The 16,683-nt window shown below is 35.3% G+C and overlaps 2 protein-coding genes across 2 annotated transcripts; both read left to right on the top strand.

Moving 5' to 3' along the window:
- The first annotated feature begins 4,770 nt into the window (after positions 1-4,770).
- On the top strand, positions 4,771-16,502 carry msi-1 (RNA-binding protein Musashi homolog 1). The gene is made up of 8 exons (NM_001384060.2): positions 4,771-4,818; positions 8,243-8,621; positions 9,240-9,367; positions 9,473-9,553; positions 14,038-14,179; positions 14,483-14,595; positions 14,654-14,795; positions 15,285-16,502. The coding sequence occupies exons 2-8, from the start codon at positions 8,447-8,449 to the stop codon at positions 15,464-15,466; spliced, it is 963 nt and encodes a 320-aa protein (NP_001369851.1). The 5' UTR covers positions 4,771-4,818; positions 8,243-8,446; the 3' UTR covers positions 15,467-16,502.
- Positions 8,375-8,416, top strand: R10E9.4 (uncharacterized protein; the record flags this gene model as incomplete). Its single annotated transcript, NM_001361895.1, has 1 exon — positions 8,375-8,416. The coding sequence occupies one exon, from the start codon at positions 8,375-8,377 to the stop codon at positions 8,414-8,416; it is 42 nt and encodes a 13-aa protein (NP_001348750.2).
- Positions 16,503-16,683: the final 181 nt, after the last annotated feature.

Genomic DNA, 16,683 nt, shown 5'->3' with positions numbered 1-16,683 from the left:
TGTTGGGGCTAAAAATAATCTGGAATTCGAAAATTCAACTTTAAAAATCCAAATTTTTGCCGGACCAATAAGCGATTCGCTCCACCCACTTTTGAACCAATCAGATGGAATGGTCGTAGCTTCTCATTTTAAAGGAAATCTTACATTAGGTAATTTCAAAAATGCGACTGCGTTGTAGGCTTTAAGAACTTCTTCTTAACTTTCTATGATTTTTTTTCGAATTTTGCAAATAAAATTAAATGGCTGGCGACGCCGTAAAATCTCATTAGAATTTTTTTACAAAATTAAAAAAATCTCGAATTTTTTAAATAAATTTTGGTACAGTCCTAATAATTAAAGAAATCTCAAGGCTTTTTTCTTGCTCAATTTTTTTTTAAATTTATCAAAAAATGAAATCTATCAAAACTTGACACCATAAAAATTGAACACCAATTTTATATTATTCTGCCTAGTTACAGTTTTCCATCTGCACAACGAGCTTTCAGTGAGCCAATTTTCAAAATCTTGCACCATGAGAGAGCGCCTAACCTGCAGCGAACACCACTAACCAAACGATTTTTTCCTCCTTCTCCCCTCTCTCTCTCTCAGTTATTTTTTCCTTCTTTCCTCGCGCCTTTGCTTTTTTGTGTATGTATGTCCATCTTTTTACGTCTCCGTCTCTAATTTGCCTCCATCTCTCTCGTACCTCTAACAACTCAGTGGCGTGGGGGCACAGAGGCGCGCGCGCCTCTTTCTCCCGGCCGTCTTTTTCTTTTCTGTCTCCCACGTTACAACATACAAACTTAACAGTTTATGTACCACACACCAGAACATTTTTTTTTGCTTTGCCCGGGGGCTCCGGGTCTATCTGTCATCACCATCATCTCATCATCATCCCTTATTGATTTTCTTGTTTTTCTAAAAATTCAAAAATATTTTTGAAAACAATTTTTGAATCTGGCGCCAACCTTATCATGTTATTTCAAAAATTGTTTGTTAATGTTGCCTTGTTGTCAGTCTATGCTTCCTTATCAGTTTTCCAATGTTTCGAAAGAAATTGATGTAAACTGATTTCCAATTTTTCCCTCTAGAGGAACGGTTTTGGAAGGTGGAAGCTTTCAATTCTCATTTCTTTTTTTTGTTTACAAAAATTGAGACTTTTGGTCCTTTTTTTAACTTTTTTTTTCGAACAACAAGTAAACGGTAGAAAGTTTCGAAAATTTTCGAAACGTTGCGATTGAGAATCAAAACAAGTTGAGTGTAATTTCGCAATTTGGTAGTCTCATTCAGCGGACCGTTTTCTCAAAACGGCCAGTTACTATCAGCAAGCATTTAGCGACATTAGAGTTTTAAAAAATTGTAAAAATTTAAATAGTTTCAAATCCAAAATGTTCAAGTTAACCAGTTAAAAAATATAGATTTTTTTAAAAATTACTGCTTTAAAAACTTGTAAAATGTGGCATGAAACATGCGCCTTTTTTGACAAAAAGAAGTCAGAAGGAGTCAACTCTAGGATCTTAAAACAAAAATTAGGTTGTTTCATAATTATTAACTTAAGAATTTCTAATTTCAAAAAAAAAATCTTACCGCTACAAAATCAAATACACAATTTATGAAATTAAAAAAAAAACCAAAAACTGATTTTTTCTGTGGAAAAGTTTGGAAAGTCTGAAAAACGTTTTTTCAAAATTGGCGTATCAATAATTTTATAAAATTAAAATATTCCCTAATCTAGAAATTCAAAGAAAAATTAGAATTAGAATTTTTCGTCAAATACCTATCCAAATTTAGAATTTTCGGAATTTTATTGTGCATACTTGCTAAAATTTTCAAAAAAATTGAAAATGTTGAGTTTTCAGTCAAAATATTTTTTTTTTCTAAATTTGTGTAATATTGCTCAAAGTTTACATACTCAAACCAACCATTTATCAATAGATAGAAAAAACACATTGGTCTTCAAAACTGATAGACGTAGTGACTTTCGTATACTTGTTCAACTTTGAGAGTTTATTGCTCGATTGTCGTTGTTTCTATTCAAAAATAGTCAACTGACAAAATATTTAATTTGTCTTATCTATCGTTTTGAAGTTGAAAATTTATTAACATCTTTAAAATAAACCAAGATATAACCTTTCAAATAAAAGTAGTGGGGTGCACTACTAATGAAGAAAGTCTGTAGATCTCTTTGAAGGTTTAGTGAAGGCACGCGGTTAGGCCTATGAAGCCTGCCTACTAGGCACACTATTTCAAAACTTTAAATATTTTCGACCACCCAGGGTCATCGTTCCAGTCGTTCTTGCAGTACAATCGTCCTCCAATTTATGCCATGACAACAGTTCCCACGGAATGTTCCCTTATTTTCTTCTTTCTCCCATTCCCCCTTTTCCCTCTCTAAAATCTAACTAAATTGACAGTTTTCCTCCTAACCATCCGTTACCAAATCGCGCGCATCACATCGCCATCGCCATCGTCGTCGCAAAAATGTTAATGTTCATTGTTTATGCATGTGCGTTCGGTTACCCCCATCTTCTTCTCCTTCTTATTCTGTTTTTTTTCACACTTTACTCGTTTTCTTTACGTCTCTCCGGGGGTCGCCACCTCGGAAAAAAACCGAAAGAAAAAGACCTTGAAAACCTTTGGGAGGGCGCAAAATACTGAATCAGTTTGGTTCCCACCCACCCTCTCGTACACACACACCGTCTTGCCAAACATTACCTCTTTTCTACCAGTACAGGCAATCGATTTTTATTTCATTTTTTTGAATTTAAATTAATGTGGAGTTTGCTAAATAACAAGAGATCATTTTTGCAACTAAATAATAACAATAAAAAACATGAAAATTTTTGCATCATGTTTTCGGCTTTCTAGATTTTATCCAAACATCAGGAACGGATGATTTCTGTTTTTTTAGTTCGAAAAAAATGTTCAAAAACATATCAGAATTTTAAAATTTGCATTTAAAAGTTTTTTTTTAAACTTCCCCTCTGCAGTTGCAATTTTTTCAAACTCCTTCTCAAAGCGATATCTGCATAAGTTGTTCTAGCTCCAGCCTGCCTACGTACCTGCCTATGTACAGGCATACGGCAGGTGCGTAGGCAGGCAGGAGAAGGCTCATGTACCTAGTTACTGCCGCTTATTTACAAGCTCACCTACGTGCCCACCACAGTCCGGCTTGCCTACCTGCTTGCCTACCAGTTTGCCTGCCTCATTCTTGCCTCATACTTATATGGTAGGCATAGCTCGCCTAGAAGGCAAGAAGTTTTCAAAAACGCATCTTCAAGATAAGTTTTTCAAAAATTTCTCAGTCACTAATTTCGAATATCATACCATCCTAGAAATCACACCATATTAAAAACAAAATAAAGTTAATTTCAGTCACATGTCCCAATATGTTTCGAATAACATTTTTCCCAAAAAAAATTGAATGACGTAGTTATTGAAGAGGGGACGTTAGATGCAACTTCATCACATTCATATTTCCGTTGACTAGTTGTGAGATTTGAGAGGATTCAAATGAGGGATAGATTGAGAGAGAGAAAGAGTTTTACACCGGGAGGGGGAGTATAAAGTTTTCATTTTTATTTTAGTTATGCCGCTTATGTTTAAAGAATTTTAGCCGAGGAATCAAAAGTCCGCGTAATTTCTAGAAAAAAAATTGTAGAAAAAAATTAAACGTAAGATGTGAAGCATTGATGAACATCCAAATTGTGCAAGAAAAACATTGTAATTTGATTGCATTTTTGTCAGAAACTTGTAGACTTCCTACCGAAGGTATGCCTACCACCTATTTTTGTCTGTCATCTTCTGAGTTCTGCAGATCCAAGGCCGGCAGACAGGCAGACTTTTTGTATTAAAAACTTTACCTTAATTTTTTTCCAATCATTTTTTGTTATGTTTTTTCGCCAAGTTTCAAGAATCAAACTGTTGTGTTCGTGCTCCTCTCTCCCTCTCTTTCTCACATGTTCTTTTCACATGACCATGCGCGTGTTTCAACTCCCCCCCCCCCCCATCGAACCCATTGTCTTATCGCAACTTACACCATTTTTTTCACTTTAATTTTTAGTTTGTAAACTTATTTTTAATATTAGTTACTGTGGAGACACCGGGTTTCTCTAATAGAATTGCATGTTATGTTTGATCGCTTAATGTTTTGTAATTAGTTTGATAGAATAGAAAACAATTTTAGGTTCCAAATTCGTCGAATAATAATTAATTTTTTCCATTAAAGAACCAAAAAAATATACTCTCGATTTTCCAGAAAAATGGTTCATCAATTCGTAAAAATTTTGTATTTTCAGGAAAAATCTTTAAGTAGTTATTTTTCTGTATTTCATCCCATCAAATAAAAAGCAAGTTTTTCCTGAAAAAAAAATCTACAAAGTATGCAATAAAACAGGTACCGAAAAAAAATATCCGGAAAAATTTCCCGAAAAAAAGAACTGCTTAGAAATTTTTTTCGAAAATGTACCGAAAAAAATCCGCCTGAAAATCTACAAAAATGTTTTTTCCCGAAAAAAGTCTGCTGAATAAATTTTCAAATTTTTTTGCCCAAAGAAATCAAACAAAATCTACCCTCATCACCGACACAGAGACCCTGGAAGTCACCTGGCAAAAGTTACAATTTTCTTGAACTCTCTAAAAAATTCAATTTTGAATTGATTTTCCTTTATCCGGCTTTTTCATCTTTTCATCTCCCCGCCTTTGCTTCTTTTTCACCTCTCAATACTTTTTCCGTTCTTTTTTTTTCAAATCTCCGCCGCAATTTCTCAATTCCACACCATATTTTTTCAGAGTCTCGACGCTCGAACCTGCAAGGATCGCTCGCGCCTTCTAGACAGTGTAAGTCCCCACAAATTTTCGTCTTAAAATTCTAGAAAAGTGTCCATTGTTTTATGTTTTCCTCTCATTTTTTCCTCGTCTTTTTTCACTCATTTCTTTCCATAGCATCATTTAAAAAACAGAGGAACGGAACGGAGAGAGTGTATAGAGCGCAGAGAGACGCAGACAGTTAAAGTGTAGTTATCAATGGGACCACCCTCACTGTCAGAGGAACAGCAAAAACATGCTTTTGTGTTCCAATGGAAGAGAGGAGAAGAAAGATTTCTGAAAAAAAAGAAAGAAAACTGAAAACAATTTTTCCCTTTTTCCATTCATTCCTATACTCTCAAAATTCAATATTGGCTTTGGTTTTCAAATCCGATATGTTCACTTTTACAATTTCTAGAATATATACAGCTTGTATCTCGGGTATTTTGTAAGGTATCAAAAAATTTTTAACTGGAGAAATCTAGAAGATTTTATGAAAAATATTTTGTCTGTAGATAATTTTTTGATAAAACCAAATACAAAATAGATATATTGCATTTTCCCTATAAACCTGATTTTATTTTAATTTGACGAATATATTCAAATATTTTAACTTTCTGAAAATAATTTAACTTTCAATTTGAAATTTCAAAATCATGCTCTAAAACTCTATTAATTTTCAGACCGGTTATTGAGAACTTTTCAACATTTTCAGTAAAGAGTAAAATCATTTTATAACAGTGAAACTAGTTCTCTTTATTTCTATATAAATTTCCAAGAAAAAAATTGGATGAAAAAATGGGATTTTCCCAAATGGGCCATGCATCTCTGTACCGGACTATTCTACTTTGGCAACTCATAGCTTGGTTTATTTTAACTGTATTAAAAATTGTTGACTACAGAACTATAGAAAAATAACTAATACATGTTTTGTTAGTTGAAAATTTTCTGATAAACTCAAAAATAACAGAGATATGATTTGCCAAACTTGAGCAAATGCCAATGTCGAGAATCTTTTTTTTCAATTTTCCAGCTTAAAACCGTATACTGAGCCCTTTCATTTTTCTAATCACGTTTTCATTAGTCAAACTGTCAACAATTTTGAATACTTTTTCCAATTTCCATTTAACGTTAAAAACAAATTTTCAAAAAAAAAACTTGGTAAACAAGTGATAAAAAGTGGAGTGACCAGGCACCAAAAACAGGTGGAAAATAGAGGGAGAATGGTAAATAAACACTTTTTTGTTTATCAAACGTGTTCTGGGTGCTGGGGTGTTCAACGGGATACGGCGAACGATTTTCGGCGGCGACGGGTGCAAATCCGATTGGATTATTTTGTTTTTGAGAAGTTAGAGAGCTGCCTAAAATATAGAAGTTAGAAAAATACTCGTTGATTAGAAAAATATCTCTAGCCAATTGCTTGATAATTTCAAATGTCCAAATTCAAATTTGGAGCCAGTATTTTTTTTCAAAAACAAGACCATAAACCTTATTGGATTGGTGGCAGGTATCTATTTTTGGTCAGCAAAACAACAGTTTAGCACTGCCAATTTTTCAAATATGCCCTCTCTTTTTTGCTATCATTTTTGGTGAAAATATGTGGAATAATTAAAGGAGTTTTGTGGCTTTTTAAAATGAGATATTCAAGTTTTACCTCTCGTGTGGGCGCCGGCCAATCAGCACCGCTAGCCACGCCCTTCTGCGTTGCTGATTGGTCGGCAGCTTCCTCTTTGCGAATTTGAATTTTCGACTTGTCTCGTGAAAGGCTATGGCATTTTTTTTAAATGTATTCAATTGAATACCAGATTTTCTAAATTCTGAATATCTAAACGTTTTTTTTTCAATTAAAAATGTCCCTTCCAAAAAATAACAAAGTCACCGTCCTTACCAATTCCGTATCAAAAACAACTTTGATCCCGCCCACCTGAACCTTTTCGTCTAATTTATGTATTTTTCGTTCCCCGTTCATTTCACAAGTAAACAAAAAAGCTCGGCGAGCAGCACAACCGGCCACCGGTCCTTAACCACGCCCCATTTTTATTTCAGTGTTATTTTCTGTTCGGCGTCTGCGTCTCTCTCGATCTCATTTTTTGATTTGATCATACATGTGTAATTGGCGGGGAAAAACAAGACGAACTGGGCCTACACACACTACCAGTTTGGTTATGTGTTCACTGACATAGAGGTTGCCACCGTTTTTTGGCTATATTGAAACGATTGATGGTGATTTGGGAGGGGAGGATTTCTTATGAAGTTAGATTTCGATTTTGTAACTTTGAAAACTCGGATAGCTTTAGTCTTATCAAAACATTTTCAACTAACAATTTTTTTTGTTTATCTATAGCTTTGTAGTTAAACATTTATTGTTATCTTTAAAAATAACCGAGAAATGAAGGTTTTAAATAGAGAAAGTGTAACCAATACTGGTAAAGGCTTTTGTCCAACTTAATTTTAAGTTGGACAAAAGCCTTTACTTAATTTTAATTATGCCAAAAAGTTGTCAACTGCAAAAATACCAGTCGCAGATTTTTCTATAATTTCGTAGTTAAAAACTTTTTGATATTGCCAATGACCGCCGAAATTTAATGTTAAAGACAAGTTGTAGACATAGGGTCTCAAAATAAGTTGTCACCTTCAGACTCCTCTGACCCCCGATCTTCCCAAGGCACCAATCAATATCTAGTAATTTGGCATTGTGCCAAGTCAGTCATTTGAACAACAAAATCCTGTGACATAATACGATCAATAGTTCTCTCACTCATTCTGCCAGAACGTTCGAACGCGCCTTTTTCTCCCTTCTCTCCTTGTTTTTGTTTTTCTGCAAGTGGTGGCCATTTATTCCCTCCTTCTCTTTTTCTCTGCGTCTCCATATATTTTTGCCTATTTCATGTGGATCCGAATTTTCTTAACATATATTTTTAGACTAAGAAGTTTATTAAAATCATACACCCTAACTTTGATACGTGTTATCACGTTTCTCTTTAAAGTTGTCAAAAAGGTGTCAACTACAAAAATGTGAATTATACTATTGTCATTATTTTTGTAGTTAACAATATTTTGATATCATTTAAAATAACCAAGCTACACCCTTTAAAAATTGTTTCTATAAAACAAGAGATAGTAAGAAAGTCCCCTCCTTTTTTCTTTTTGATTTGACTCTAGAAATTGCGAAAAAATTTTTTTTGGTACTATGGTTTCTAAATAGGCATTGCAACTTTGCCTTGCCTGACCTTCAGGCGACCTCCGCCTGACTCTACCTTATTCATCCAAAACATTAAATCTTCCTCATTTTTTAATATTTTTTCGAGCCTGCCCTGTTGCGTGTTTTGCCTTGAAGGAAACCTAGGCCTACAAGATCAATTATGCTGCCTTGGACTTACATAGGCAGACATGTATTTTTTTTTCTATAGCAATATCTACAAATTAACTAAGTTTACTAATTTATTTTCATTTTCAGAGGTGTAGTGGTCGCAGTGTGTCAGTTCAGTCTCAGAATCAGTAAGCAGTAAATCAGTCAGTTGGCAGCAGAAGCAGCAGCATCAGAAGCTACAAAACTAAATAAAATCAGAAGAAGAAAAACCAGTTAATCCTGTTTTGCAAAGTGTACAAATATATCCTTCCAAAAAACTAAATATACACAACAACAAGTACGAAACAAAGAATGACAACGACAGTATCAACGGGAGCAACAGCAGTAGCAACACTTCGAGAGACTAGCCCACCAGTAGATGGACACGAAGAAGCACGTCTTAATGCTGATTCCGATGACGGGTCACACGGATCTCAGGATCCCGGGAAAATGTTCATTGGTGGTCTCAGTTGGCAGACAACTGCAGGTAATTGCTTTTTTTGTGGAAATTTTTGAAAAACATGCCGAAAATTAATTTTTGTCATTAAAGTTATGCATCACTGCAAACCGAAAAGTATTTTGAAGCGAAATTTAGCCTGAAATTTATTGAAAAAAATATTTTGCAACAAAGTTTGCTCCGTTTTTACTTCTCACAATCTTAGTGAATTTTCGGAATAAAAAATTCGTGCAAAATTTGAAATTTAGTTTTTTTAAATTCTAAAATATTGTAGCTGATAACCCAAATTTTAAATTGTTTTTTTTTCAAAAAATTTGCAGCTCATATCTCATTGTCAGTTAAATTAAAAAATATTTGTAAATTTTCAACTACAAAACTATAGAAAAATGAATAACAAAAAAAACCCAACGGATAAATCAGCGGCCAAAGATTAGCGTTCAATTAACTGTAATTTCAAAAATATTAGAAATGTTTTTAAAATTTTGGCTGAAAATTTTGAAAACTTTTAAACTTTTAAAGTTTCAAATCCCCTCATGCTCATACATACCTTGGCATAATAAAAAAAAACCAGTAAATTTTCAATAAAAAAATTATAGAGAAATATACACCTTTCTAATCAGTAATTTTTTCAAATATTTAATTTTTCAGAAAACCTCCGCGACTATTTTGGTCGATTTGGAGAAGTGAACGAGTGTATGGTGATGCGGGATCCGGCAACAAAACGGGCTCGTGGGTTCGGATTTATTACGTTTGTTGATCCGTCCAGCGTTGATAAGGTGAGACTTACATTTTCTTTTAGAAAATTTTCTTGATATTAAAAAATAAGTTATTATATTACGAGTTAAAAAAAAACAATTAAAAAAATGTGAAAAATGTTGCAGGTGCTCAATAACAGGGAACACGAGCTCGACGGCAAGAAAATCGACCCAAAGGTTGCGTTCCCGAAGCGAACACAAGCCAAGGTTGGTGGAATTGATAATCTGTTTTCTTTTGACGACGAGGAAAGATTTTCATTTGCCCCATACACTAACACCAATAACCAAACAAACTCACAACAGCGAAATGATAATCGGAGAAAGGTGCAGATTTGAATATTTTGTTTTTTACTCATTTGGGGGTTAGATTCGAAATGGATCTTAAATTTTTCAATAGTTCAAACGTTTCTAAGTGATACAAAATGTAAGAGACAGTTTGCTTGTGTGCAGCCGACAACATATAGTGGTAGTGCTGTTCACTCTAGGGTAATTTAGGGTAAAACTAATTTAAAAAAAAACAACATTTTTCGAGAAATCGGGTGAAAAAGTATTAAAAGTTAGAGAAAATCCCGCCATAACGCCGAGTTGGGAGCTACAGTACCCGTTAAAGGCGCACATTATAGATAGCCTACTTTTATTCTTTGTCGTTAGATACAGTATACCTCACGGCAAATTACAGTATCTTTAAAAGTATTGTAGAATTACTGTAGCTCCAGATAGATCACTTTACAAAGGTGAGCCAAGTTTAAGAATCAACATCCGATATATAAACCCAATTTTCAATTCTCAAAATCCTTTCAAAAAGGGAAAAGCTTTCACACCTTTTCCGCCGATTTTCTCACTGCCACTGTCAACTTCCTTCCTTTTTCTTTGGAACGTCCCCACTCTAATTGCCCCTCAATTATCCAACAGGGACTCTTCGTCGTACCTCCCACAAACACATAGATTTACTAGTCAACCCACAATTTTTGTAGAAACTGGAAAGTTGAACCGTTTTCTTGACTTAACTTTTCGAAATTTTCCATCTATCAGTAGGGCTCTAGGTTACTGTAGTATCAGTGAGTTTTGTTTTCCAAACTTTTCCCCCAGAACCACTTGAGATCACACTTTTTTGGTGGTCTTGGTTCCCATCCTCCCAGAGAGAAAATATGTATGTATATTTATTTATTTATATGCAAATACGATTGTCAGTAGAGAAGAGAAGAAGACGTGCGAGGAGTGCTAATTCGATTTGTGACTCGGCGACTTCCTCTCTCTGATTTTGCCTTTATTTTCCACGATCTTTGGCGAATTTTCTCATCGTATTAGTGGGAAGAGTGTTCGGTATTTACTTGGCATAGACGAGTTTTGAAATTGACGCTTTTTTTGGTAGCAGTCGACATTTGGCGGGTTCTGCAGATGTTGCTGGAATTTTTTATCACTAGAAAAGGTTTTATCACCAGACTTTAGAATTTGAAATCTCATTTTTCGAGTAGGGCATCTTCGAAATTTAAGTGATGAAGCTCAGCTCTTACCTGCTGAAAATTTTATCTGAAAAATGTTGGGTTTATGGGTTAGAAAACGTTTAGTAAGATTTTGGGAAAATTGTTTTGAGACAAATTACATTTTTTTTTCACCCAAAAATTTTTTTCAGAAAAAATTAGGAAAAATCAGTATTTTTTTTACAAATGTCGTGCCCGTAAAATTGCTTTTGATGATTTCCAGGACATTAAAGGATTACAAAAATCTTCAGGAAACTGTTAGGAAATTTTTTTGAGAAAATTTTAAACATTTTTCGCCTGAAATTATTTTTTCAGATAATTAATTTTAAAACACCTCTGGAGTGTTACGCCTTGTTCTAGATACCATCTAAATCTAAAAAAGTCAAATAAAAAATTGTTGGCCCGAAATCAGTTTCAAAAAATATACTGAATAAATTTCAGATCAAGCTTTTCCAGTAACCCGTCACGCTTTCCAGCATCCCCTAAGTTTTGAATTGTATTTTTGAATGGAAACTTTCAAATTGTATTCTGGTCTACAAAAGCTCTAGGCTAATCCATAACCTCCTCCAGATCCTTGCCGTTTTCCCTAGCTCCCACCACCAAAAAAAAAATCTGAAACAAAAACAAAAAGTTCAGTGGAGCGCAAATGGTTTGTAGCCCCAAAAGAAAAACGTTGAGAGGGAAACGCATCAAATCGAGGGCTATTTAACGTGAGTGATGTGGCACACGGACCCCCTTTACTTTTTTTCTTTCCTCGACAACAACAGGAATATTCAAAAGAAGTGTGTGTGTGTAGCGGCACACAAAACTATTGAATGGGGTCCCCCGTCCTACCTAATTGCAGGCTTATTTTATGGAAATACTTCTTCTTCTTCTTTTTCTAGTTTTTTTTGGGCAGCCCCTTAGATTTATATATTCTAAATCCTTGTGTTTTTAGTTTTCTCCATCATTTCTTAGGGCCATGTTCATGATGATTTGAAAAGAAGGAGATGAAGCGGGTGCTCTTCAATTCTGAATCCCTTAAACCCCCTTTTTGAGAGGAGCGGGCGAAGGAAGAGCAAGTGGAAAAAAGAAATATTGGTTTTGAATTGGCACACACACACACATACATACTCTATTTCTTCAAGAGCATTTCATTTTAGTGAGAAGGACGAGAACTTTTAATTCTCCCAACTTTTAATTCTTCTAATTCGCTGAAGTGATTGATGATTTTTGTTTTGGGTTAGGCGGTGTGATCTTCAGAAATCCTCTAGGCTCATTTATAAATTTTTGTATGCTCTGGAAAACACTTTTGAAACGTTTTCACACAAAAAATAGAGCAAAAAAATCCGGATTTTTTTCGAATTAAAAAAATATTTAAAAGACTCCAAATGGTTTTCCTGCTCCTTAAAATCATAAAGCTATAACAAATTAATTTTTGCAAAAATCCCCTTTTTGAGCAAAGTAATAAAAACTGCGCTGAAAAATTTCAGATCAACTTTTTTTCTAGTTCAAAGTGATTCTTTACAGCTGGGTTTTCCGTCGAGCCCTAGTTTAAAGCTCCGTTTCAAATGAAATAGGTTCCATTCGGAACGGTTACTGTGTTTTTTTTTTGACAAAAATTAGCGTTTTTCTTGGTATTCTCAAAAAAAAAAACAGCCGGAGAATCATGCTCTTATCCCGTTCCTCTCCAATTGACTTCTCAAATGCTCGTTATCGTTCGCGATGGCTTTATGCACTTCCCTCCATTTTCCGTCCATTTGACAGCGGCGACCTCCTCCACCCCGATTCCGTCACATCATCTCAAATTACATGCCCATCACACCCCGAATGCCGCCAAATCCATGTCAACTTTTGTTTCCTCTCTAGGACCCAGATACCTTGAAGAGGAAACCCGGAATGACGGGAATAGGAAAAGGAATAAGCCGAGTAATCTATCACTTTTCGAGCAGCTTCTCATTGTTTTTGACGGTTTCTCTATTATTTTGAATAATGGTGGCCAGCGTTCTTTTAGTTTTAGCTTTTTGAAACAAAAATTCTCTTTTTCACGGAGCGGCGTAGTTTTTAATATTTCAAAAAAGTTTTTTAAAAAACCTACTGTTGCCCGAAAAGTGACGGCTGCTAGTTAATTAATTTTATTTTTCATTAAATGCCATCTCGTAAAACGTCGGCTGCTAAATATAACAGTGGAAAAATTTTTAGACCTGTACGGCGTCGGCTGCTAATGTAAAATACTTGGTGTGGAGACGCGGAGCCCAAAAGGTGTCGGGCGCTGCGACACATGTACCTATCTCACTGTGTGATGTACACAAATTGAGGAAAAGAGGTGAAAGCCAGATGTAGGGGTGTCAGGAAGGCGTCAGGTCCTGAAACCACACCTGTCTTCCATGGAAGTCGTAGAACCGGGTCACCCAAGTCAATCCAAATTTAGTGGTGAACAAGGTGTTACCTCCCAAAAATACTAGAGGTAGGCGTGGTCTCTCCATCAGGTTGAGTAGAAAAAGGGACCTTCTGGGAAATAGAGTGGTCCTCCTCCTACTCGTTTTTCCTTCTTGCTTCTACTTCTTCAAAAGCTCAAACCACTTTTCATTCGAGCATACATGAAGGGGGGGGGGGGGGGGGTGGGTCTCTTCAGAGAGCCCCGCCGTACACACATATTCACGCCGTTTGCTCTTCCTTACTTACTTTTAATCGGTCTACGAGACCCTTTCTACTTTTTTCTTTTTCTTGTAGCCTTGCTGTTTTCATGTTTAGGGCTCCACGAGCCATTGAAACCTTTAAACTTTAAGCTTGAAACTTCCGGAGGTAGCTCCATGTTTTACGTCATTTTGAGTAAGAGAAATAAAATAGCAACAAATGTACATATTTTATTAAGCATTCCAAATAGGCTAAGGCTTAGGTTTGAGCTTCGAATTAGGGCAAGCCCCATCACTTGAATGACTTATTTTCTTGCCGCCTATTTCGTAAACTCTACCGTTTCTTTACCGTATTCTTTCAAAATCTTCCAATATATCCAGGGAAGAACTACATATATCCAAAGACTCATCTGATGGCTTATGTGGCATACGGTATTCCACAGCTGGCTGCGATTCCGTCTATCCCATCGGTAGCTGGTATTGGTGTACGTAATGTGAAAAATGTGCAAAATTTTGCTGCATGAAACTAACTAATTGATCATAAAATGAATTGAAATTATACTTTAAAAATTAATTTTAATTTTCCAATTTTCAGTTGGTCACCAAAACGAAAAAAGTATTCATCGGAGGTCTATCAGCCACATCGACTCTTGAAGACATGAAACAGTATTTCGAGACATATGGAAAAGTTGAGGACGCAATGCTAATGTTCGATAAGGCCACACAGAGGCATAGAGGTAAGTGGGTAAACTTTTGCTAATTGTAGTGTTCCTGTGAATCTGAAAATACGGTTTAATGTGACGTTAATTTTTTTCCATTTTTGTTGGAAAGAGACTTGAAAATTGCAGGAATGTTTCGAGAGATTATCCAAGCACTAAATTCTAATGAAAATATCCTCCTCAATAGGTCATTTTCTAGATTTGCAAAATTTGGCAAAAAGTTGTAAAAACATGACTAGTGTGAGGAATTGCTGCTGAAAATTGTGCAGAAAGCACATTCTTTAATTTTTTTACTTTTTACTTAGTTTTAAAAAATTTCAGGATTCGGGTTCGTCACATTTGATAGCGACGAGGTAGCCGATAAAGTGTGCGAAATTCATTTTCACGAGATTAATGGAAAAATGGTGGAATGCAAAAAAGCACAGCCAAAGGAGGTAGGCTTCATTATTTCGTTTCTGCACAGACAACAAAACAGAACACTTAACATTTCAGGTCATGCTTCCGGTGCAATTAAACAAGTCGCGGGCTGCTGCGGCCAGAAATTTATATGGAATGCCACCAGAGACTCTGCTCGCCTACGCACAGTACTTGCCACGATTTGGAGGAAATTTGATGTATCCTAACTTTACAAATGGTGAGCATATATTAGAAATGAACAGAAAAAACAATGACTGCCTAATCGTGACTATATCAACAAATTAACTAACATCCTGTGCTTTCACCAGGTCTCTCGTAGGATAGGCATTATCCAGGCACTTAGGCATTAGGGCAAGTCAACATTGAATCCCTGAATTTAGAAAATAATAAGCCGTAGGCATGCAGGTAAGAATCAGATAGGCACAGTTCCGAGATGCACTAACTTCACGAAATTTAGATTATTATTGAAATGAATAGATGACATCCTTTTTTAACAACATTCAACATATGATACTTGTAATTAGAAGTAGGACCTTTAGGCAAGCACCCTACCTGCCTATTTGCGTGCCTATAAAGCCGACCTGTTTCTAGACCCGAAATATAGATGTTCCAAGACATTTTTATGCCTAAACAAAAAACTAATAACTGTAGTAGATCAACACCCAACTAGTTGATCCTTAAATTAACTTGTCTCAAGATCTTTCAGTGTTCAACAACATGCCAGGAGGCTATTCCGGTCTGAGTACTCCAGGTGGTTCATCCAATCGTCCACCCCATCAATTTGACACTGCAAGCCTCTACAGCCTGAATAATGGTGGACAACTCTTGGATTCACAAGCACAAATGTTCATGAATCAACAGTCCTACCACAGTCACAGCAAGTATTAGAAGATTCTTTTTTCTTATTGGATTATCGGTCTTTTTCAAATTTTTTTTCAATTTTTTCCTGCACCCCCACCCATTTTCTTCGCGTCTGTTGTGTAACAAAATGTAAAAAGTGTGAATAAGTACATTTGTGAGTAAGAGATTCGGATAGTGTTTCTGAATCTCTTAAAAATTAGACCATGCTAGACTCTACTCGCTTTTTTGCTCCATTTTCTATTTGCTCCGGTGGATACCTTATGGATCCACCACCATCCACCATCAATCAATTTTCTCTGTGTTCCATCCCTTTCAGAAAGTGTAGAAAAGTGTGATTCAATCGCTTCTAGATGGTTTTCTTTCAGTAGACGCCCCTCGCCCCCCTCTTCTCCATCCTCAATTTACTCAAGTTTTTTGCGCCCCATCCAACCGACCCATTTTGTCCAAAGTCTCATGAGGATCACGGACCAAGCCCCCCCGATTTTTTTTGCAATTGCTCAAGAGAGACTTTTGACAATGACTTTTTCTTTGAAATTTCTAGAAAAATAGAATAATAGCCCCCAACCAATTTGATCCCGGTGTTCGAAAACTGAGACTTTTTTTTTGTTTTCTCCCTGTGTCTTTTTGCTCCTCCTTCTCCAACATCTTTTCCCTTTTTTTAGAGCTAGATTATTCATGTAATCTTGCCGAATATAATTTTTAATCGATTTTTTGTCTCCTTTTTCGGCGTCATATTTTACTCATCTCTTCGCAATCCTCAATTTTTAATTTTTAACCCAAAACTACCATAATCTCTTCAATTTTTTTGCTGAATTATATATGTATTTTCACCATTTTGTTCTCTTTCTCTCATCCTCACACCATCTTTTTTGTGAATCTACTACTTTTTAATATTTATCTTTGAAATCTTTGCGTCGATCGCACCCCCATGTTTCTTTTTATTTTAAAGAATTAAAATTTTTTTTTTTTAATATTCGATTTATTTTTATTCGAATTTCCTCTCTCCCACACTTTCCCCATTCTCACTCTTTTTTCGAATTGCATGAATAATCAATAAAATGCATAAAACTCTAATTCATTTAATTTGGTTGATGTTCGAAAAAAAACCAGCTTAAGCCAAAAGTTAAAAAATAGGTGGTAGGCAGGCACGAAGGCAGGAATAAGTGCTCAAAAACTAGCATTAAAGTTTTCAAAATTTTTCAAAAAGCATTAAAGTTTTCAAAATTTTGTGGTTTTTTTAATTA

The sequence above is a fragment of the Caenorhabditis elegans genome, chromosome III (assembly GCF_000002985.6).
Source record: "Caenorhabditis elegans chromosome III".
NCBI classification, from domain to species: domain Eukaryota; kingdom Metazoa; phylum Nematoda; class Chromadorea; order Rhabditida; family Rhabditidae; genus Caenorhabditis; species Caenorhabditis elegans.
Note: the sequence above shows the minus strand (reverse complement) of the source record. Positions and strands in the feature narration are given on the sequence as shown.